This window comes from Hemicordylus capensis, chromosome 1 (genome assembly GCF_027244095.1).
Source record: "Hemicordylus capensis ecotype Gifberg chromosome 1, rHemCap1.1.pri, whole genome shotgun sequence".
In the NCBI taxonomy this organism is placed as follows: Eukaryota; Metazoa; Chordata; class Lepidosauria; order Squamata; family Cordylidae; genus Hemicordylus; species Hemicordylus capensis.
Window position 1 is genome coordinate 145,826,164 of NC_069657.1, and position 22,374 is coordinate 145,848,537.

General features: G+C 48.5%; 1 protein-coding gene across 1 annotated transcript; it reads right to left on the reverse strand.

Moving 5' to 3' along the window:
- Positions 1-3,090: 3,090 nt before the first annotated feature.
- Positions 3,091-19,720, reverse strand: PPP1CA (protein phosphatase 1 catalytic subunit alpha). The gene is made up of 7 exons (XM_053271526.1): positions 19,379-19,720; positions 13,528-13,659; positions 13,134-13,364; positions 12,784-12,888; positions 11,664-11,887; positions 11,211-11,345; positions 3,091-3,485 (listed from the first exon to the last, which is right to left on the reverse strand). The coding sequence occupies exons 1-7, from the start codon at positions 19,431-19,433 to the stop codon at positions 3,375-3,377; spliced, it is 993 nt and encodes a 330-aa protein (XP_053127501.1). The 5' UTR covers positions 19,434-19,720; the 3' UTR covers positions 3,091-3,374.
- Between the last annotated feature and the right edge of the window lie 2,654 nt (positions 19,721-22,374).

Here is a 22,374-nt window from a genome sequence, read left to right on the forward strand (position 1 = left end):
GCTTCAGAAGTGTAAAACAAATGCATTCTGAAGTTACAAGAACAGCTCTGTCTGCCTATTTAAAAATGCACACATAAATAGAACAATGAGGTGCCACTCTACCCACGTTGGGTGTCCATCCTATCAAGCAACATTTTTTAGAATACAGATCACTTCTTTTATCCTTGTCCAATGATCCATAACTGCCAGTGGACATATTAATGTTACAGATACTGGCCACAATCCAGATAAAAACCTGGTTAGCTCTCTGCACAGCAATTAAATTTTAAAAAATTTCCTTCCCATAGAATCAGTTTTACATATACCACATCCACATGTAAATCCAAATCCACTTCTTTAATTATATGAAAAGCAGTATGGACTTAGAAGTTGATGCATATGCCCTAAAAGAACTTTCTGGCTTCTTATGCCAGTTTCTAATCTTAATTAGTCCAGTCTTAAGAGTTTGCTGATCCTTCCAGTGTTTTATGGCATGACATTTTGGGAGTGGGATGTAATGCTTTGCATACAGATCAGAGAGCAAGGGAGAGAAAGCAGAGGTTGCATTCCTCCCCTCCAAACAAACACAGCTAGCAAAAGACCAGACTTACCAACAGCCAGCCAACCAACCTGCTCTCTAACCAAGATGGTGATTGGATTCTCCAGAGTAGTATGTTACAGCTGCTTCCCTCACATACACAAGAACATCAAGTAGATTTAACTAAAGGTTTATTCAGCAACAATTCCATTTTCTCCTTCCCTTTTCTTCTTGACCCCCACCCCCTTGGGACAAATGTCCAAATGAACTGCAAAAGGTTACTGAACAGAACTTACCCTAATTACCCTAACCCTCTCACATAACACTCGAAACAGGGGTCATCCCATGAAATTGATTGCCAGGAAATCTAGGACCAACAAATGCTAGTACTTTTTCATGCAACGCATAAGCAACTTGTGGAATTCTCTGCCATGAGATGTGGTGACAACCAACAACCTGGATGGCTTTAAGAGGGGTTTAGTAACTTCATGGAGGAGAGGTCTATCATCAGCTACTAGTCGGAGGGCTACAGGCCACCTCCAGCCTCAAAGGCAGGATGCCTCTGAGTACCAGTTGTGGGGGAGCAACAGCAGGAGAGAGGGCATGGCCTCAACTCCTGCCTGTGGCTTCCAGTGGTATCTGGTGGGCCACTCTGTGAAATAGGATTCTGGACTAGATAGGCCTTGGGCCTCATCCAAAACAGAACAGAACAAGTAGCCAAAAGAAAAAGACTTCCCCACACTCTGGCTGCGTCAATCAGCATGATGCCTTCTAATTGGTGCTCAAGGTGTTAAGCTCTACCCACCTTCTGAAAAGAAAGGCAAGCCTTGTACAGCTTGAACAACTCTGTGTTCCTATGGGTGTTTACAAAATTCTGGTACCATCGCCCACCCGACACACACACAACTGGGGGGCCAGGCTGCAGGCAGGAAGAAGCACAGGTAGTGAGGCAGACAGAGAAATTGGTACAGAAGACAGAGCAGGTAAAATGGCTAACCAATATTTTCAGGTGGGCCCCACCCACTCTTTCCTCAGGTAACAGCCACCACTATACACAGCTATTTATTTTCGAGAGCACTACCTCCTGTAGTTCTGCTTAAAATGCTACCTTCCACAGTTGACATAACATCTGTCCTTAGGAATCCCTTGTTTTTGTTTTGGTGAATGTACATATAGTTTCTAGTGTTCTATCTTCGTTTTCAGTTAAGTCCTACAGGATTGCCTTGGCTCAGTACTAAAGCTGATTCCTACAAACTGCATTAGCAGCTGATACAGTTTTGTGGCTTGGGATTTAGCTAAAGCTTAAGCAAGCAACAAAAGGCTCATTCACATTAAGGAGGCAAGGGCAAAGGATCTTTTAAATAGCTTACACCATGGGGAAGATGTTTGGTAACACTGCTAGGACTGCCATGTGCTGAAATACACTGGTAGCTTTCCCCAAAAGTGTGCAAGAAAGGCCCTACTGTGAAACTGGTACACAGCTGCTTCTCTTCAAGTTGGGACCAGGCAGCATTAACCAAGGAGTCTCCACTGCAGATCATTGTATCCATACTACATAAGTTAGTAGTCTTCAGTGCTAGGAAGTGATGGAAAGCAGCTGAGCACCACATGCTAGTGATGTGCACTTACCCCTCCTGATGTTTCCCCCCCACTGGCATCCGTTTCCGTAAAAGCTCGTCAGAGCAGCAGCGTACCTCCCTGCCGCTCCGTTGTCTGGATATAACTGGAAGTTTTCAGGCCAGAGAAGAGTAGTACTATTGCTGGTAGGTAAGTGGAGAAGATGTGGACAACAGAGGTGGTGAGGCAGAATGAGGGGTAGGTATTTGCAAAATATAAAAATTTCAAAAATTCAAGACCTGCTTGGAAGGGTCAGCAGGGTGCTGACAAAAGAAATGTTAGTGGGCAAGATGTGGGAAAGTAGTATTGTAGGGTTGAAGGGCAGGGTATATTTTTAGAAGGGGACTCCTCCGTCCAGTCAAAACTCAAGGATAGGCAGAGCCTGCAGGGCTCACATGTTCCTTATCCAATGTTCTTACACCAAGGGTCTCACACTGGCTCCTCCACTTCAACAGAAAGTTATTTGCTACTCAACAGGCAGATTTCAAAACCAAGACCTGAGAGTTAGCTTCACTCCTCAGGAAAGGAAGCTCGTTGAGGCAGAAGGCCTAAGGCAAATACAAGACTGCTCCTACTGACAACAGGGATGAAGTACACAATTCCTTTATCAAAACAATACAGGGAGAGTCTGGGAGTAATTTGTGTCCCATCCCCCAACTCTGCACCTCCCAAAGGAGTGCGTCATTTCACCCTCAGGAGTCATCCCTCCCCCACAAGTGATCAAGTTTGAAACTTAACACCACAGTTATATACTAGCAAGCTAACAGATCCCTTTTTATTCCCTAGCATATACAACCCCCTCCTTCACAAGATACATTTTCTAAAATTAAAGGGACTCCTTGCCCCCTGTATTTGTAAAAGGTTTTTCCTCCGAATCAGATTCACCACTATTCAAGCCTCTTATCAAAATACCAACCTTAGATTTCTCCAGAACAGTAAATGCAGAACCAGCTACATAAGAATCTTACATGTTTATTCAAAAAAGATGTAGAACCCCCCTGGGGGAAAGAGGAGCACATATCAGGACAAAGTTGGCAAAAAAGTCAATCAAAAATACCCCCAAAAATAAAGACATCCCCATCCCAGGGGAGCAGAATTTTTGGTATTGAATTCTTATTCAGACATTTTTAAAAAATTACATGGCTGGGCCCTGGGGAGGTAGGCAGCCGCTGTACAGTGTAACCGCTACGCAAGACAGCCTGGGCCCCACACCTACAGCTAGGGGGGCAGGCAGGGCTAGTTACTTCTTGGCTTTGGCCGAGTTGCGCGGAGGAGTGATTGGGCGTCCACCAGGATTCAGGCCACTGAACTGGCCATATTTGCCCTTGTTCTTGTCAGCTGGTTTCAAGATCTATAAAGGTGAAGAGGGGGAAGGAAGAAAGAATTTAGTTACTGAAAGGAAACAGTATCTTCTTGCACACACCCCTGAAATAAGACACCCCCTTCTCAAAAGTAAGGTGGGAGACTTTCAGACAAGATGGGGAGCCTAACCTTCATGTGAATTCCTTAAAAAGTAAGGTGCAAATTCCATTCCAACACCATACATTGACAATTAGAAAGCAAGACTGCTGCTAGGCCTTTAGCTTACCTATGCATGTTTACTTGTGAGTAAACTCCAATGAAACCAGAAACAGACTAACTTCTGAGAAAACATGCATGTATACAATTGTGCTGTTGAGCTTCATTCCCAACTACAGCCAAATCCCACTAATCACAAACCCAGCATTTGCAGTTTTGCGTTTCTATGGCCGGGTAATTGATACCCAGCCTTGGTATATGTGAGAAAATTCAGCAATTAAAGGATTAAGACTCACATATTTGCAGGTCAGGGATGGGCAGAAAGGACCTCCAAGGTCATTTCCTCACACCATTTGGAGGACAGGAGCCATTTTGTGGCTCATTTTTGTGAAATAAAGTTAAAAAAAACCTACAGGTTACTCACCTGTAACGTTGGTTCTTCTAGTGGTCATCTGTACTTCTACACATATGGGCTAAGCGCCTGCGCAGAGACCATGTAGGAATCTAACAAGCTCGATTTCTCCTGCTTTGGGCGGGAACCCCACCCCCCAGCCACTATATGCAGCTGTGCCACTCCTCATCCCCTCAGTCAGAGTCAAGCTTCAGTGACCCTTGCGGGGAGGATGGGAGGGCATGTAGAAGTACAGATGACCACTAGAAGAACCAACGTTACAGGTGAGTAACCTGTAGTTCTTCGACGTGGTCTCTGTCTTCTACACAAATGGGCGCATAACAAGCAAGCACCCAAGGAGGAGGGGAAAACCAGAGGCAACAGGTAAACAACCAGAAAGAATTTATTTCAGGACAAGCAATTGAAAATCAATTGCAGGACACTCCTGCCAAATACAGCATCATTACAAGCTCTAACATCAATGGCATAATGCTGAATAAACGAACGGGGTGAAGCCCAAGTAGCTGCCTGACAGATAGCGTCCAAAGGGTCCACCCAATCAAAGGCCACGGAAGCTGCCACGGACCTAACAGAGTGAGCCTTCACAGGGGCAGGCAACTGCTTACAGGCCAGTTGATAATACAATTCAATAGTGGAGACTATCCACCGGGACATGGATTGGGCTGAGACCTGAAGCCCTTTCCGCGGCCCTTCATACAAAACAAACAAAGAGGGGGACTTCCTCCACTCAGCAGATCTCTGCACGTAAAAGGACAAAGCCCTAAGTATGTTCAAATGGCGCAACAACCTCTCCGCATCCGATGAAGGATTTGGAAAGAACACGGGCAAAGTGAGTGGGGACGAGTGGTGAAATATAGACCTTAGGCAGGAACTTGACATCCGTCCTGAGTACTACACCTTGTCCTTATGGAACTGCAGATACGGTTGGTCAGCCCGCAGGGCCCACAACTCACTAACCCTCCTGGCGGAGGCAACGGCCACCAAAAAAAGTGACCTTCCGAGTCAGGAGATCAGGGTCAATAGAAGCCAAAGGCTCAAAGGGCGGCCTTAGCAGACCAGCCAGAACCACGGACAGATCCCAGGCTGGTGACCTGGCCATCTGGAAACAAGTGTTGCAGACCTTTCAGGAAACTTTTAACCACCAGATCTTTGAACCCCGAAATCTGGTCAGAAGGAGAATGGGCCACAATGCCAGCCAAATATACCTTAAGGGAGGCAAGTTTCAACCAAGATTCCTTAAGGGACAACAGATAATTACAAATGTCCTGTACAGATAGATTACAGGCATCAAACCCATGCAGGGTAGCAAAGGACACAAAGCGAGTCCACTTGTGATTATAAGACTTCCATGTAGACGGCTTTCTAGCAGCCACTAACACCTCTTGCAGTCTCAAGGGGAAGTCGAGAGGACCTGCCACGCAGTCAAGTGGTGGGACTGAACGTCCAGGTGTAGCACCCACCCCTGCTCCTGAGACAACAGGTCCAGCAGGACAGGTAGACATCTTGAGTCCACCACTAGGTTTGTCAGGGCCGGAAACCAAGGCCTTCTGGGCCACCACGGGGCAATCAGGATAGCCTTGGCTTGATCCACCCACAGCTTGAGCAGGGCTCTGGGAAGAAGCGGGAACAGAGGGAGAGGTCTTGCCCAGGACCGGACAAAGGAATCTCCTGCAGAGCCCTCACCCACTTCCTCCTCTGGAGCAGTAGAGGGGACATTGTGCAGTTTCCTGAGAAGCAAACATGTCCAGACTTGGAACTCCCCAATCCACAAAGATGTCCCCCAAAACACCTTGATGCAGCATCCACTCATGGGAGACCATGGTCGACCTGCTCAGGGCATCTGCCTGAACATTTAGGACACCTTGGATATGCACTGCCTGAGGTGAAACCCCGTTGTCCAGGCACCAATGCCACAGATCCATGGCCAGAGACAGAAGGCTCCTCAAGGAAATGCCACCCTGGTGATTGAGGTAGGCCTTCGCCGCTGTATTGTCGGTCTGAATTAGTACCGACCGGCTCCCCAACAGGGGCAGAAAACCTTTGAGCACGTTGAAAATCACCAACGGCTCCAGATAGTTTGTGTTGCGTCCTTTCCTCTGAAGACCAGTGGCCATTCAGACGAAGGCCGTCCAGGTGAGCTCCCCAACCAAGCTCTGAGGCATCCATCGTGACCACTCAGAAGGGGGGAGGCGCCTGGAAAGGGGCACCAACACTTAGGTGCCGGACCTCTGTCCACCAGTGGACCGCCACTCGTACCCCTGGAGGGGGTGAACACTGAAGATGACTTGGATCCCGAAGAAGATCAAAGACGTCCAAAAACCACCTCTGAAGGAGGCGCATCCAAAGACATGCGTGAGGTAGAACGTAAGTGCTGGACGCCATGTGGCCCAACAGGCATTGTACGGAGCACAAGGTTTGCGGGCCTCTGGCTGAGAAGACCGCCACCAGTCTCTGAAGAGTCATGATACAGGCCTCCGGGAAGAAGACCTTTTCCAAGGCCATGTTGAATATCAGTCCAATGAACTGAATCCGCCGAGTAGGTTCCATCTGAGACTTTTTGAAGTTTATCTGGAACCCCAACTCCTGGAGGGTATCAATCACGATCTCAAGGGCCTCCAAGGCCACCTGTTCTGTACTCACCACGACCAGCCAATCATCAAGGTACTGCAGTACTTGCAAGCCGTGTTCCTGTAGGAATGTCACCGCCGGGGCCAGGCACTTCGTTAAAACACGAGGAGCAGTAGTGAGGCCAAATGGCAATGCTTTGAATTGATAGGAGATCCCTCCTATCTGGAACCGCAGGAAGCAACAATGTTGAAGGCCTTAAGGACACATGATAGTATGTGTCTTTTAAGTCTAGTGAGACCATCCACATGTCCCTGTCCAAGACTGTCATGATGGTAGGCACAGCCAGCATCTGCAACCTTTTGTAGACCAGATGCCTGTTCAGAGCCCTGAGGTTTAAGACAGGGCGCTGACCGCCATCCGGCTTTGGAACCAGGAAATACTTGGTGTAGAACCCAGCACTGTCCGGATTCAACATGACCTCGATCGCGTCCTTCTCTAGGAGAAAGGTGACCTCCTGGTCCAACTTTGGGGTACGAGGGGTCACCACCATCCCCGATACTGGTCATGGACCGCAGAACTCCAGGGCGTAGCCCAAACGTACTACTGTAAGTACCCACTGATCCATAGTCACCTTGTCCCAACTCGCTGCAAACGCAGGTGGGTGACAAAGTGCCCCAAGTCATTGTTTCTTTGGCAGGATGCTAGGGCAACGTTTCTGGAAGGCCAGCTTATTGTGTTGTCCCCCCGATTTGTGTCTGAGGGAGAACTCGTTGCTCCAAAAGGACTGTTCGGAAGGTGACTGGTGGGGATCCGGCGCTCTCTGCATCTGATGAAGCGACCATTTGGAAGTTCTCTGTAGCTTCAGCGATGGAGAGCTATAAGGCATGGATTGTGTGGTGTTCCACAACTTTTGCACTTTCTGGATCATATCATCGGTTTGTTCCAAGAACAGGCTAGAGCCCTCAAAGGGCAAGTCTTCCACCCTGGTGTGAGCCTCATAGTGAAGGCCAGATGACCTAAGCCAGGTGTGGCATCGAAGTGCCACAGACGTGGCCATCACGTTAGCGGCACACTCCACAGAGTGACAGGCAGAATACAGTTCCTGCTTGGAGACTTTCATGGCCTCTTTCAGAAAAGACTTTGCGGGATCCCACTTAATCTGAGGAAGGAGATCCAGGAAAGGACCTACTTTCTCCCACAAGAAGTGGTTATATCTAGCATTATATGCTTGATATTTTGCCACATGTGAGTGCATGGCCGCAGCAGAATAAAGTCTTCTCCCAAAGGAGTCCAACTTCTTGCCCTCTTTATCACCTGGGGTTGACTGGCTATGACCCCTGGACCTCTGTAAAGAGGCCTCTACAACAATAAAGTTCGGGGTAGGGTGACTTTTCAAAAAGGTTGTGTCCTCCTGGAATTGCACCTGTAGACGTTCTCCAGGGGCCTATTCGGCTGAGAGAGCGTATTAGGCTTCTTCCAGTGGGCTTTCACCACTTTCAACAAGGCTGGGTTGAAGGGCAAGGCAGCAGGCACCTTGGCCTCTGAGTCAATCTGGCTGAACAGGAGGTCCAGCTCCCCTTCTTGAAGGGTATCAAGATTCACTCCCAGAGCCGACGCCATACAGGTCACATAGGCAGTATACATTTTCAGGTCCTCTGATGGAGAAACTGGCTTCAAATCCAAGTGGAGATCAAGCGGAGACAAACCTGGGGAGACAGCCTCCGAGTCCTGTGAACTATCTTCGCTGTCCGACGTAGGGTCCCCTGGGGCCGACTGGTCCTGAGGCACAGGGGTCGAACCTGATGGGGAACCAGGCATAATCAGCTGGGTGGGCCAGCGCTGGGACCAAAGGTTCTGGCGGCGACTGCCGAACTGGAACTGTCTCTTGGTGCGGCTTCGATACCGACATGAACTCCCCAGCGCAATCCTCTCAGTCCCGAGGCGAACAATGCGGAGAGCAGGAACGCGGTCACCCCTCCGCATGCGTGGGGGCCATCCGGACAGTCCTCTGTACCGAAAGCTGCCGATACTCAAAGTCTTCTGGCTGGCGAGACCCATAACAGGATCGAACACAGTTTGAGCAGTCTGAGCTGCCATCCATCCAGTAGTGATCACAGGAACCAGGGTCCCGACGCCAGGATCTGTAGACACGCTCTGATTCCAAAATGGGGGAACAATACTCCATAGTGTGATAACAATCCCGATAATCCCAGGACAGATCCTGCCAATATGCTGAAGATCGCTCTTCTTGGTATAGACATGGGGGCAACCTATGTCTAGGAATCCATGAAGTGTGTTCTGATCGAACTCAGGTGTAGCGTAGGCTTCTTCCTCAGCCGAAGTGCAGTCGGGTTCCCCCACTGCAACCGAGTGGAGCGATGCCGTCTTGGCCTTCTTAGAGGTCGGGCCCGATGATCCCTTGGTGTCCGTCGGGCCCTTCCGCTTAGGGGCCTGGGTTCAATCTTGATCCATTGGGGAGTGCTTCTGAGTCTTAGACTTCTTCTTTGTCTTTACTCCCAATGAATTTGGGGGAATCGCAGAAGCCGACTGAGGCTGGTAAGAGGAGAGCTCCTCCCTATTACCTGATGCTGCCGAAGGCCGAGCGTCTGAGGGAGATGATCTCGATACCGGGACCTGGAACTGCACGGTATTGACAGCCGATCGGCCCGCCAACATCGAAGCAGCAATTTTTAGAGACTGTTTAACTTTTAAGGCTTCCGAAGAATGGAGAACAAGATCCCGCAGGGCAACACACAAGCGAGAAGCCCTATTTCTGAGAGCCTGCTTAGTAAATTTCTGGCAATGCGGGCAGGCCTCAACAATGTGGGACTCCCCCAAGCACAAGAGGCACTCTGTGTGCGTATCAGGGGAGGGAAGCTTCGATCTACAGTGGATACACTTTTTAAAGTTCTTCGTACCCAGCATATATGCCAAGGGCTGGCAGACCAACACACTCCATCCCAGCCGGGACCGGAGCTCGAAGAAAAGACCATTAAAAGAAAAATGCAAAGGCGAAGAAACACAACTGCACAAAGAGAAAAACAAAGGAAAACTAAAGAAAGCAGAAGAAAACAGGAGAAAAACAACCAGACTACCAGTAGCCAATGAGTTGCTGAGCTGAAAGACACCACAATGTTCTCTGAAGCACATACAAAGAAAGACTGAGGAGATGTGGAGTGGCGCAGCCGCATATAGCGGTTGGGGGGCGGGGCTCCCACCCAAAGCAGGAGAAATCGAGCTTGTTAGATTCAGACGTGGTCTCTGCGCAGGCGCATAGCCCATATATGTAGAAGACAGAGACCACGTCGAAGAATGTGTTTTTGTGGGGGGGGAAACAGATTTAGGAGTTTGGGTGGGCATTGCTGGACAGCGGGAGATACAGAGCATGGTAGGGCACATCCCTCCTCAATTTCCCCCACTTTGTCCTTTTTGTCCCATTTTTCGCTGACTCCTCAGGTACCTAACCTGCCAATTACCACTGCCCTAATGACCCGTTATTTGCAGTTTTGATATCTGCATGCACACACACCCCGTGTGATGGAACCCTCGCAGATAATGGAGTTCTCCTGTATAACCAATCTTAAATACATATAATTAGTCTGCAGCTATCTCCATCTCTCCCTCCTCTCTGTTTTATCTTTCTCCCTCTTGATTTTAGATTGAAAGCTGGGAGATGGGAAGAAATCCAAACACCTGGTTATTTAGGTAACCAGGTGTTACCTATATAACAGGAAAGTATCTGTTCCTGTTATGTACAGGAAAGTATCTTGCTACATTAGCTATTACAGCAATTCTAGAAAGACCTGCTTTAATTTAACATTTAAATCCCTATTCAGATGTTACATTGCACATGCATTCAGGTGTCTGTACACACGTACATGTTCTTGTGTGAATGACTATACATATGTATCGTTTTAAAAGTGAATCTGGGTGCAGACCTTCTCAAATGCAGGATACAGATAGGACATGTATTGTTATATGTGCATATAGTTCTCTGTACACGCATACAGTACACAGATTGTATGTGTTGAACATAACACATGAATAGGGCCAAAGAAGTGGTTTAAAGTCAAACATCTCTGAAAAGAGAAACTCATGTCCTGGGATTTCACACATCTAAATTGGTATCTGCCACTTGATATTGGATCAGCAAGATCTAAATTTTTGTGGGGTTGTTTTTTGTTTTAAAGGAACTTTAACCTAATTTCTAATATCATACTTACTATCATAAGAACATAAAGAACAGCCCCTTCCAGATCAGGCTCAAGGGCTATCTAGCCCAGCAGCCTTTCCTCCGCACAGTGGCCCACCACATTCCTCTGGAAAACCCAGGGTAAAGAGATAATAGCATTTCCCCTCTCCTGCTGCTACTCCCATGCAACTGGTATCAACAGTGGGAAGAACAACAGCTGAATGTGGTGCCACTTTAGGAACACTGGAGTCTACCTTATACAGACTCTTGGTCCATCTCGCCCAGTGTTCTCTACCTTGACTGGCAGCAAAGTTTTCAACAGGAATCTTCCCTGGCCCTACCTAAAGGCAGCAGGAACTTAAGAACTACTTTCAAATAGGCCTTACCTGGAAGGAGCACATAAGGGTTTCGTCAACGCTCATCATTGCACCTGCATTATCAAACTCGCCACAGTAGTTTGGGGCAGAAAAAAGTGTTACCAGCTGCCGTTTGGCAAAGAATTCATAGCCATCTTCTACCACCTAGAGGTGTGGGTGGGAGAAAGAAAGGTAGGTCAACAATAAGAACTGTACACATGTATTCCCAAACCAGGTCAATTCATCTGCGTGTAATCACATTGATCAGCCCCTCTGGGTTCCTGTGTCAGACTTTGCATCTATTTCAGGAGCCAGGAGAAGTGGATCCTTGTAAAAAGGCAAAAAAACCAAGAAGGGGGAGATTCCTCAACCACTCCAGTCCTAAACCCATTCGTGCCTACATAGCACTGATGCCTCACTCCCAGCTCAGCCCTGGACACCCTCCCCCTTTAAGGGCCACCCAAATGCCCCCAAAGCCCCAACCTGGTGAGCTCGGCAGATCAAGTCCAGATCGTGTTTGTGCAGGAATTTGGCGACAACTTCTGAGCCAAACGTGAAGGAGACGCCGCGGTCATTCTCGCCCCAGCCCTGAACATCTTTGTCAGGATCTGACCAGAGCAGGTCACAGAGCAGACCCTGGTCAGGCACATCGGTGGGCCTCATGATCCGCCGAATCTGCTCCATAGACTGAAGGTCAGGAGAGAGTCCTAAGAGACAAGATGGTTCTGTTATACTGCCATCAAGGAACTGGAGGGTAGCTTGCCCAGGCAACCCACTACATAGAGTTCTCCCAAGGCAATCCACATCCAGGCAATCCAACCATGCCCTCTCTTCTTTTACACTGCAAGTTTTCCAAATTATTTCCTGAGTTTCCCTGTCCCAACCACCCCACGATTCCACCCCAACTTCTCTCCACCCACCTTTCCCATCAGGTTACAAACAGGGGGGAAACCCCACCTGCCATCACAACAGCTGTTCCTCCAACAGGAGAAAGTCACAGAAAAATAGGTATTGATAACTATTGATTGGCGAACGAGATTGCCTCCTGTGTTTTGAGCTGGTACTCTTCCTTGGGGCAGGGGGAAAAAGGTCTAAGGAAAGCCTTACAGAAGAGAGCCAGGGCATTGTAGTGTTTAGTACTGAATTAGGACCATGGTCCAAGTCTCCACTCGGCCATGAAATTCACTCTTGGCTGCTTGGAGGAAGGGCAAGATATAAACGTGAAATAAGAAATCCATATGGTCTTCCCCCTTTCCGCCAGAAAGAGCACTCACAAAGTCTAAGAGAACAGGAAGACCAGGTAGACATTCTAAGACAGTTCTCTCTTTAATCCAGTTATTGGATACATGTGTCTGCCAGACGTATTGTGCGCCAGAGAAGAGTGCCAGCTCAAGAGGCAGAGGACGCCAACTTCCTCAATGAATAACTGACCAGGCTTGCAGCCTTTCCCTTTCCCTTTTTCTGTAACACAGACTGCAAGCCATCTGGACTGGCTCCGCACCACTTCCATATCCCAGACTGTGCCTTGCTTTTAGTTCCAAAAGCAATAGCAGGGTCAGCTCATCTTCCCTCCAACTCCTTCTGTTTTCCTGGGCTGGCCCACCTCCATGACAGCAGAAGATTTTCTCATCAACTATGGCAGCAATGGGCAGGCAATTGAAGCAGTCAGTGAAGGTCTTCCATAGCTTGATGTTATACCTCCTCTTACCTATGCAGAGCAGGAAAAGAGGGAGGGATTAGGAAGAGGGAGGGAGGGAACCATTTGAATAGCCATGTTCCTGCAAGGGCGATGGAGGGGCGGGGAGAAAGAGAAGCCCAATCAAAGCAGACTGATGTGCTGGGACCTGGACCCTTTCCAACCCAGCACTGCCATACTCTCCTGTGTAAGTGTGTTCTAGTTCCTCCACCCAAACTGTGCATGCCCATAGTTCCAAGCAGGAGTCTCACACTCACATTCATCATAAAAGCCATAGATGCGGTTGATGCTTGCGCACTCGTGGTTCCCACGCAGCAGGAAGAAGTTTTCAGGATACTTAATCTTATAGGCCAGTAGCAGGCAGATTGTCTCCAGTGACTGCTTCCCTCGGTCAACATAGTCACCCAGGAAGAGGTAGTTGCTCTCTGGGGGAAAGCCCCCATATTCAAAGAGTCGTAGCAGGTCATAGTACTGCCCATGAATGTCACCTGGAGGCAGAAACAGGAGACAAGACAACAATTCCTAAGGTGGGCCAACAATTCTTAAGGCATTACAATACCGCCCCCCTTTCAGAGTGAGGGCTAACAGGACACCTATCAGAAGTCACATGGCCTTCCGGGGAAAGAGGAGACTGTGATGATGTGACCTTACCACAAATCTTCAGGGGGGCTTCCAGCTCCAATAAGATGGGCTGGCTCAGGAAGATTTCCCGCGACTTCAGGCAGAGGCCCCGAATCTCGTTTTCTGTCAGCTGCACATTCTTGCCAGGACGTGAGCCTTGCACTGAAAAACCAAGGCACGCTTGTTTACACTCCCAACCCTAGATCCTTCCCAAGGCCAATGTCACTGCCTAGTCACCCACCAAAGCCATATCCCAAACTCTTTTCTATCACCAGGACCCAGTGATGTAGGGTTTCTGAAAATACAAACAAACTTTAAAGACGCAAGATAACAGATCCCGATACAACATCGGGCCAATTTGGCAGCTTCAAAGATCATCTCTAGGAAGAAAGAGATTGTCTCTACAGGTCTGTGTAAGTCACACAGATGTATTGGCCAGTATCCACAGCGGATATTATTGGTCTATCCACAGAAGTCCAAGTTAGTGCCCACTATTTTCTTCTTCCCAGCCTCCTCCCTGCAGCCCAAGAGGCCATTGCTGTGACATGGACAGCAATGGAAAGGGCCGCGATGCAAGCCCTAGAAATCGCGCACACACTTTTTTCTTGGTCGCCATGCAACTGGCTTCCCTGCTGGAGCCACCTATGCAACAACTCACACCTTTGAGGAATGTTCCCCAACCATCTATTAAGAACTCTCTTCTGCCAGTGTAACTGTGGATGCTAGCCACCAATTTGAAAATGGGGGATAAGATAAAACCAAAGTGCACATAAATTATCAAAATTACAAATCAAGTCATTATTTCGCCTGATTGGCTATGCAAGCAAAATAAAAAATTAAACTAAAATTCTTATTCCATCTTGGACTGCAAGTGAAAGCAAAACTAGGCCTGTGATTAGTTTTGGTTTCACTTCAAGCAGGCCCCCAAAACAGTATCTCCTTTCTTTTGTTGAGCTGAAGAGGTTGGAAGTGTTTGTGTAAATGGTATTATGTACTGTCTTTATAAATTCAAAAGTATTCCAATAAAAATAATACCCATGAAAGCTTTGAATCTGTTCAAATATAAACAAGCACATTAAATGGGTTTCATTGAAATTTTTTCCTAACCCAATAATTAAATTCAAATACAACTTGTGGCTCCTAAAAAAAGATTTGAGATATTTTCACAGCACAGATAATTAACATGGGGAACTGTAGTGTTTTATGGTTTTGTTTATGAAATATAAGTCAAATAAATGTCAAGTCAGATCACAATCTTATGTAGGGAATTTTTAAAAATTCCAATTTATAATTTTCAAGAAAACCCACATGCTAGGAGTGTTCTCTCTAATTTTTGTCATCCGAGTGCTGAATGACTTTTGTTCTGGGTGGCAGTATCAAGGCAGTGTGTATGCGCACATATATTCAGAGTGGGACCTTCCCGATTCAATCTGAGCAGGAACTAAAATTAACGGAGCAGACACCAAAAAAGCCCACTTGTGAGTGTGCACACATCTGAGAGGGAACACTGACCTAGGACCCTACAGAAGTACAGGTAGACATCGTCACACATAGTCCGGACAATCATGGTTCTGTGTATCCGCGGTCTTGACAATGGTGACCCAATCTTGGTATACATGGTTTTAAAAGGGTTAAAAATCCACATGTTTGCGGTTCCTAAGTAGAACCATTTTGCTTAGCAAAACCATTTTGTGGCTCTTTATTGGGGGGGGGGGAATGGAGGAATTTGGGCTTGTGGGGGGGGCACTGATGAACAGCTGGCGACCCACAGAGCACAATAAAATACTTTCTCTCTCTTATTTATTCAATTTTAAGCCACTTTTAGCCTCCATGAACCTCACCCTGGCCCCTCCCCCGCCATTTCCCATTGCCTCAATGCCTCGTTATCCTTGGCTTCAGCCAAAAATGGAATCCCCATGAATAGCAAGGGCCTGTACTATGCCAGGCATTTTCTATGCAATATGGTGGCCTCTGCTTACTAAGCAAAGAGACACCTTTTAAAAGTGGCAATTCTCTTTATTTGGCATGGGGAAAGCAACTGGCCCTATCCATCCCCAGCACAGCATTGCTCCAGTGGCTGTTGTGGCGTCTATCTTGGTTTTTTTTAGATTGTGAGCCCTTTGGGGACAGGGAGCCATTTATTTGTTTGTTTGTTTGTGAACCTCTTTGGGAACTCTTTGTTGAAAAGGGGCATATAAATATTTGTCCTATTCCTATTGTCCTGTTTATTGTTTATATGAATTCTGGTTTACTTCAGCCCCCCAGCAACTGTTAAATGTTTTGCAAGGAACTGCTTGGTTAACCTTTGTACATGCTCTTTAAACATAGTTCTTGGACCAGAATTGTACCCTCTCATTTGTTGATAATGCTAGTTGTGATGGCTCCCTGCTGTATGTCGTCTTTGTTTTTATCATGTTTATTTTGTATTTGTTGTTACACGATTTAGAAGGTGCCCTGTCCAAAATCCCCACCCCCTCTTCTCCATGCCACAAGGCAGCCACACAGATCCTCTCCAGGATCCCCAGGACTGAGAGTGGCAAGACTTATTGGTCAGGAATCTTCTGCTTCAGGAAGATGGACAGCCAGCTGAAGGGCTGTGTCCGCAAACTGTCACTGAGACACTAGTGCTGGCAATACAAACACTTGGCCTGGAAACTCCTGACACTGCTCCTTATGCACTTCAAGGCAACTTCTGCTCCGGTATCAGTTTTATTCATTGCCAGACATGAGCTCAGTGGTGTCCCTGCTCTCCCTTCGGATTCTGTGCATGAACAAACCCCACCAAGACACTCGGGCACAGCTAGCAGGACCATCCCTTGAGGAGCAAGTGGGGACCGCAGGGCCCTGCCAAGGTGCAGTGACGCAGGGTCCTGATGGTGCAGAGTTACACCACCATCCGGAAAGGACGGAATTCCCCCATCCCACAAAAAAATAAAGGGGTGGGGGGGAGGACCATCACTGCTGGCTCCTTGCGCTGAGCATGGTCATCACCTGCTCCCCCTGTCAGTCTTTGGCAGGCAGAGCAAAGCTGAGCCACAGAGAATCAGGCAGGGCAAGGCAGGCAGTGGCAGGAGCCCGGGGCAGGCAAAGTGGCTGGGTCTCACCCACCCTGATGCAAGATGGAGCACCAGGAGGATGCCAGCCAGTGAGCCAGCAAAATGAAGGAGGCAACTTCGCCTACCGCTGCCTCTTTACCCCCAGCCAGCCAGGCTGTGGCAGCAATGGGGCCAGACTCCCAGGCTGCACTCACACTGGGATCAGGGAGATTCCAGGCTGGAATCTTCCCACTGCTGGCATGGGCCAAGGGCGCAGGGAGGCTCAGAGTAATGCCCCGAATGTCCCTCACAAAAGGCCAGTACTGGCAGCTGGGTGGCTAGAAAAACCTAGCCCATACATTGACCCTCCAAGGCTAGTTAGGAACCTGTCTCCTCGACAGCTTCAGTCTAAATAGCAGCCATTTTTTAAAAAAAAATTTCTATGTAAACTGCTTTGGGAACCTTTGTTGAAAAGCAGTATATAAATATTCATAGTATTCATATTAAGAGACATTGGAAGACGCCAAAACCAAGTGACCTTCCACAACCCCCCCCTTATAATCTTCACTACCTTTAGCCATCCTTCCAGGACAAAAGCAACAGAGTGAAGCCGGCATGAACACTGCAAAGCTGGCAAGGAAAGGCCTAAAGCTATGGAATTGCGTGCTACTGGCAAGTTCTCCACCACCATCTGAAATAGGCTGGTTGTGCCATCAAGTCAGTGTCAACTCCTGGTGACCACAAAGCCATGTGGTTTCCTTTGGTAGAATACAGGAGGGGTTTACCATTGCCATCTCCTACACAGTATGATATGCCTTTCAGCATCTTCCTATATCGCTGCTGCCCAAAATAGGTGTTTCCCATAGTCTGGGATACATACCAGCGGGGATTCGAACCAGCAACCTCTTGCTCCCTAGGAAAGTTGCTTCCCCACTAGTATCTAACACAAACATACACATAACCTTCACTTCAATCAAAGATGAAGAAAGAAGCCCCTTGATGATCAGGGGCTTTCCCCTCACACTGCTAGTCTTCTTGCAGTAACCAAGTCTGCGTAATACAAGGGCAAGTCAAAGTATGATCCTACGCAGAGCTAAGCACACCTCAGTCTGAAATCAAACAGAATCCTACAGGATCAGGCTGATGGAGTTAAACACACCACTTAACTCTAGCAGTCTGATCCTATAGGATTCTGTTTGACCTTAGTTACCATCTATGCAATGGGAATAAGAATAACCTACTTCACAAGGTGACATTTGGAAAAGTCACAGTAAGACTGGGACCCAACTCTATTAGGACACTTGTATACAACCAGCAGCTAAAGCCTAGTTCACACAGGAGCAAACACCCTCCAGCGAGTCAGAAAGCCTGTTTCTTCACTTGCTGAACTCAGTGGGATCTACTTCCGAGTAAACATGCGTAGGCTTGCTGCAACCATTGCTGCAGAGTCTAAGCATGTAAAGGCCCCGCCCCCCGCAAATCAAACGTGCCTTCTAAGCACGCACTAAGATTCAAAATACTCTCTTCTCACTGTGTGTGGCGATCCCAGGCTACATCTGACCTGCTTATAAGAATTGCAAGAACCGGACAATCCCCCTTACTGGGCCTCCGATAGCGCAGCCAAGGCCGAAGCCGGCTGTCGAAGCCAGGGACGCAGGCAGGCTGTCCGACGGCGTCTAGGACCGCCCCGCCCCCTGCTGGCTGCTCCTCCCACTCCGCCCTGACCCCAGCGCTAACCCAATGGGGCGCCTCGCAAGGATTTTCCCAGGGGATCGGGCACGGGGCGAACATCTTCTGGGCTCTATCAATCCCACCGCACAAATCCCACCGAGGAAGTCAAACCAAAATGAAAGGCGATTCCCCTAAAGAGAAAGATCTTCCCGTCTGTTGCCAGCAGCTTGGATGGCTCCCTCCGTTCCCAAGCTTGGGAAAGGTTTCATTCCACCCCCCACCCTCCAAAGGAATTAAGGAGAAGCTGGCCCTGCCCAGGGATCAATCGCCGGTGCATCCAAGGAAGCCAACCTCACTAGCCCAGCCAGGGGTACCGGAAACCGACACAGTGTCGGCGACACACCTTTCTCAAGGAGCCGCCCCGCTCCAAATCCCACTGCCGAGCCCTGGAGACGGTTTGCTCTGGATGCAAGAGCCTCGCTTCTTATCAAGGCTTTCCCTGGGAAGCTTCGAGCCTCACTAGTCCAGTCACAGATCGGTGTTTTTAAAAAGATGCGGGGGGGGGGAGAGGAAGGGGAAGTCAGAGATCACCAAAAGCGCATACATAAGATCCCTTTAAAAAAGAAAAATGTGTCTGCATGGCTAGCACAGGGCTAACTGCACACACGCATCACTTCAGTAGGCTATAAGGTAATCATTACTACAGCGGATTAGAATCGCCCACGTCAATAAACAGTATCTCCACCCTTTTAGACACCTCGGTTTGCGGGTATGGCAAGGTGGTTTTTAAAAAGTGTGGCTAAAGGACGCCTGCGCCTCATTATCTTTATCCTCAGAATGCACCCCAAGAAAACAAAGGCGCCCTCCTTCCCCCGGCCCAGAAAGAACAGGCGCGGAAACGTGAGGACTCTCGCACGGCCTGAGTGCCCGGGAGAGTCGCTCTCGCTCTTTCCCCTCCGTCCAGAGAGCCGGGGCGCTGGCGCGCATTCCAGCGCGGGGAGGGGAGGCAGCTTGGCAGCCAGCCGCCTGCCCTGCATCCCGCACGCATTTCCCTCGGGGCACCGCGGGGTAGGAAGAGGAAGGCAGCAGGAGCCTCCAGCGGCTGCCGCTGCTCCCATGAGAACCGGCAGCGCAAAGGGCCTCCCTCCCGTTGCATGCCCACCCCCGCAGCTAACCTTCCAGGAGGCGCCCGATGATGGAATCCAAATTGAGTTTCTCGCCGTCCGACATGGCGGCACTCTCAGGGCAGGGAAGCTTCGGGCGCCTGGGTTCCTCCCACCCTGCTCGGTGGTCTTAACAAGCAAGCAGCAGGGGGAAGGCCGACTCTCTCCTACTTCTTCTTGCCAAGGAACCTCCGACGAAGAGAGGAAGCAGTGAGCACACAGGCCTCGCTGGCCGCCGCCGCCGCCGCCACCACCACCTACAGGCTGGAGGGATCAACACGGGGCCAGAAGCGTGAGCTTCTCCTGCGATTGCGCCATCCTTGGGCTCTCCCAACAAAAGGGTGGCGTGGGAAGAAGAGGTGGAGAAAACTGATTTTGTCGTGCGAGATATTCCGGTGATCCCGCCCCGCTTTGATCAAGCAACCAGCCAGCTAAATGGGGTGGTTCTCTAGCTTAGTCATACCAGCTCTCTTTTACGTCAGGAGGAGAAGCAAGCCCGCGAACTCTCAACTCTGAGCTTCGCAGTCCCAAAATATGCATTTTATTAAGCCTGCAGTGTATACAGCAAACATGTTCAACTCTGCAGCAACCCTATGAGATCGATCCCTAATAATCCCGTTTTACAGGGAGAGTACGGTTAAAAGAAAATGGGCTTTTCCAAGACCATCCATTGATGAAGTGCACAGCAGGATGCAAACATACTAAGGTACAAATCAGGCCTTTGACCTCTCCAGTTAGAAGTAGGGATGTGCACGGCAACAGAACCAGCGGTCCTGCTGGTTCGAAGGTGGTGGGGGTCTCCCTTTAAGAGTGGGGGAGGGTGCACTTACCCCTCCCGCCGGTGTCCGTGCAGGCGCGTTGGTGACTTCCAGTCATATTCGGACCCCTGTTGCAGGAAAATCCTCTGGAACCTTGCCCTCCTGTTTAATTCAGCCCCTTGCGTTCATCCTTCCATCAGGTTGACAGAGAATGGGGCATCTTACGGAACTAAAGAGGATTAGACAAGGTTCCCACAATAGAACCCGTTGCTTGACAGAAAATTCCCTTTTTTTAAAGTCAAGACAACAAGGGTGTGTGCTCCAATTAGCTTTTATTCATGATCATGAAGGCAGAGTACAAGTCAGGTCAGGATTGCACACCCAACATACGCAGTTGCCAGTTTATATAGATAAAAAGCAAGTCAAGTCGTTTATTTACAGTCAAAGACCAGAATTCAAAATATATGTACAAATAAGAATCAACAGCGCTTAATATAATGTCCCAACATAACAAATAAACCTCAAGTTACACGAGTGGATTCAAAGCAAGTCAGTACATCCATCGACATACGTCATTTTTTATTAAACATATGTTTTCCTGGGGTGCTGTTTATGAAAAACCCATATGTAGCAATCTAGATGTGGGTGCATGTAGTACTTTGTGTGTGTATAAAGATGTCTATGAAAGAGAATGTGAAGCTGCCCTAACTGGGGTAAAACAGATGAGCACTCCCCGCCCCAGTCCCCCCTTCCCCCCACCAATGAAGTATATACAATCTCGTGAAAAAGTCATAGATCCTGCAACAGTTGCCTACATCTTCTTAGGGCAGTAGTGTTTTTCACTGTAAGACTCGGGGGCCAGTGGCAGCCTACATTAACCCTGAGTGTGGGCCCTCTGACTAATTGTTTATTAGGCCTGTGTGAAGCTTTGGCTAAAGCGGAATATTCTGCACAGTCTCCCTGGTAGGGATGTGCAAAAACCATCAGTGGTTCCACAGCAGGGGTGTATGTGTTACCTTTAAGGAGTGGGGAGGGTGCCTTTACCCCCCCCCAGCCCGTTTCCCCAGCCAGCACTGCCGCCAAAACCACTGGCGTGGGGCTGCTGACTACCTCCTTGCTGCCCCAGTGAGTGTAAAACCGGAAGTGCCCAACGCGTGAGCGCAGTGTGCACTTCCGGTTTTATGCTGGCCAGGGCTGCAAGGAGGTATGCCGCAGCCCCACGCCAGTGGTTTTGACACCAGCGCTGGCAGAGGAAAAGTGGTGGGGAGGTAAAATCACCCTCCCCACTCCTTAAAGATAACTCCCCCCGCCTGCTGCACCGGTCCGAATGCTGGACCTCCGAACCAGTTTGGCAGTCCAAAAAGGACCACTGAACCGGTTCGTGCACATCCCTACCCCCTGGCACTATACAGAACTACCATTTTCACTGTGCAGTGCTACACTTCGCCCCACACTGGGCGGTGGGCACTCTTTTAAGGGAAACAGAGCCTTCTTGAGCCCCTGTACCCTTTTGGAAAGGCATACACAGATTAGGGTTGCCATATTCTGGCTTTCCAAATCTGGGTGCCTAATTTGCATATTATGTAAAATGGCTTGAAAATAATTTTTGAGCAGAATTGTGACTGCATGTTTTGCTCCAGAACTCCGCTTCTACAAGGGCTAGAGCTTAGCTTTTTTTAAAAAAAAAAAATGAAAGCTGAAATCTGAGCAAATCTGGGTGGGCTGAGCAATCTGGTGAGATGCTTAAATTCCAGGAGAAACCCGGAATTTCGGGGGGCATGGCAATTCCCAAAATTCCTGAGAGATGTAACCTTTCCAGCACTTTCTCCGTAGAGCTCTTAAGAGAGGGCTCCATGTCTCTAAAGGGCCCTCCTAGCCCTGAGAAAAGTGCATTACTGTGCAGAGATCAGCACACTGGGAAATTTAATTATTTATTTATTTATTTATTTATTTATTTATTTATTTATTTATTTATTTATTTATTTAAAGGTTTAACAAGAATAGCATCCGAGATTTTTTTATTTTATTTTTTAATTTAAAGGGCAAACACCTGGTGGAAAAGAAATGTCTTCAATAAAGATTTAAAGGCTGAAAGGGAGGACGCAGACTGAATCTGGTGGGAGGAAGAGAGTTCCAGAGTAAAGGGGCAGCAACAGACAAAGCCCTTCCACAGGCCCTAGTACCAGGGGCGGGTGAACAGGTTCAAAGATCCCAGGCTGCTGTCAATAAGAGGCCGCGCCTTGTGGCCCC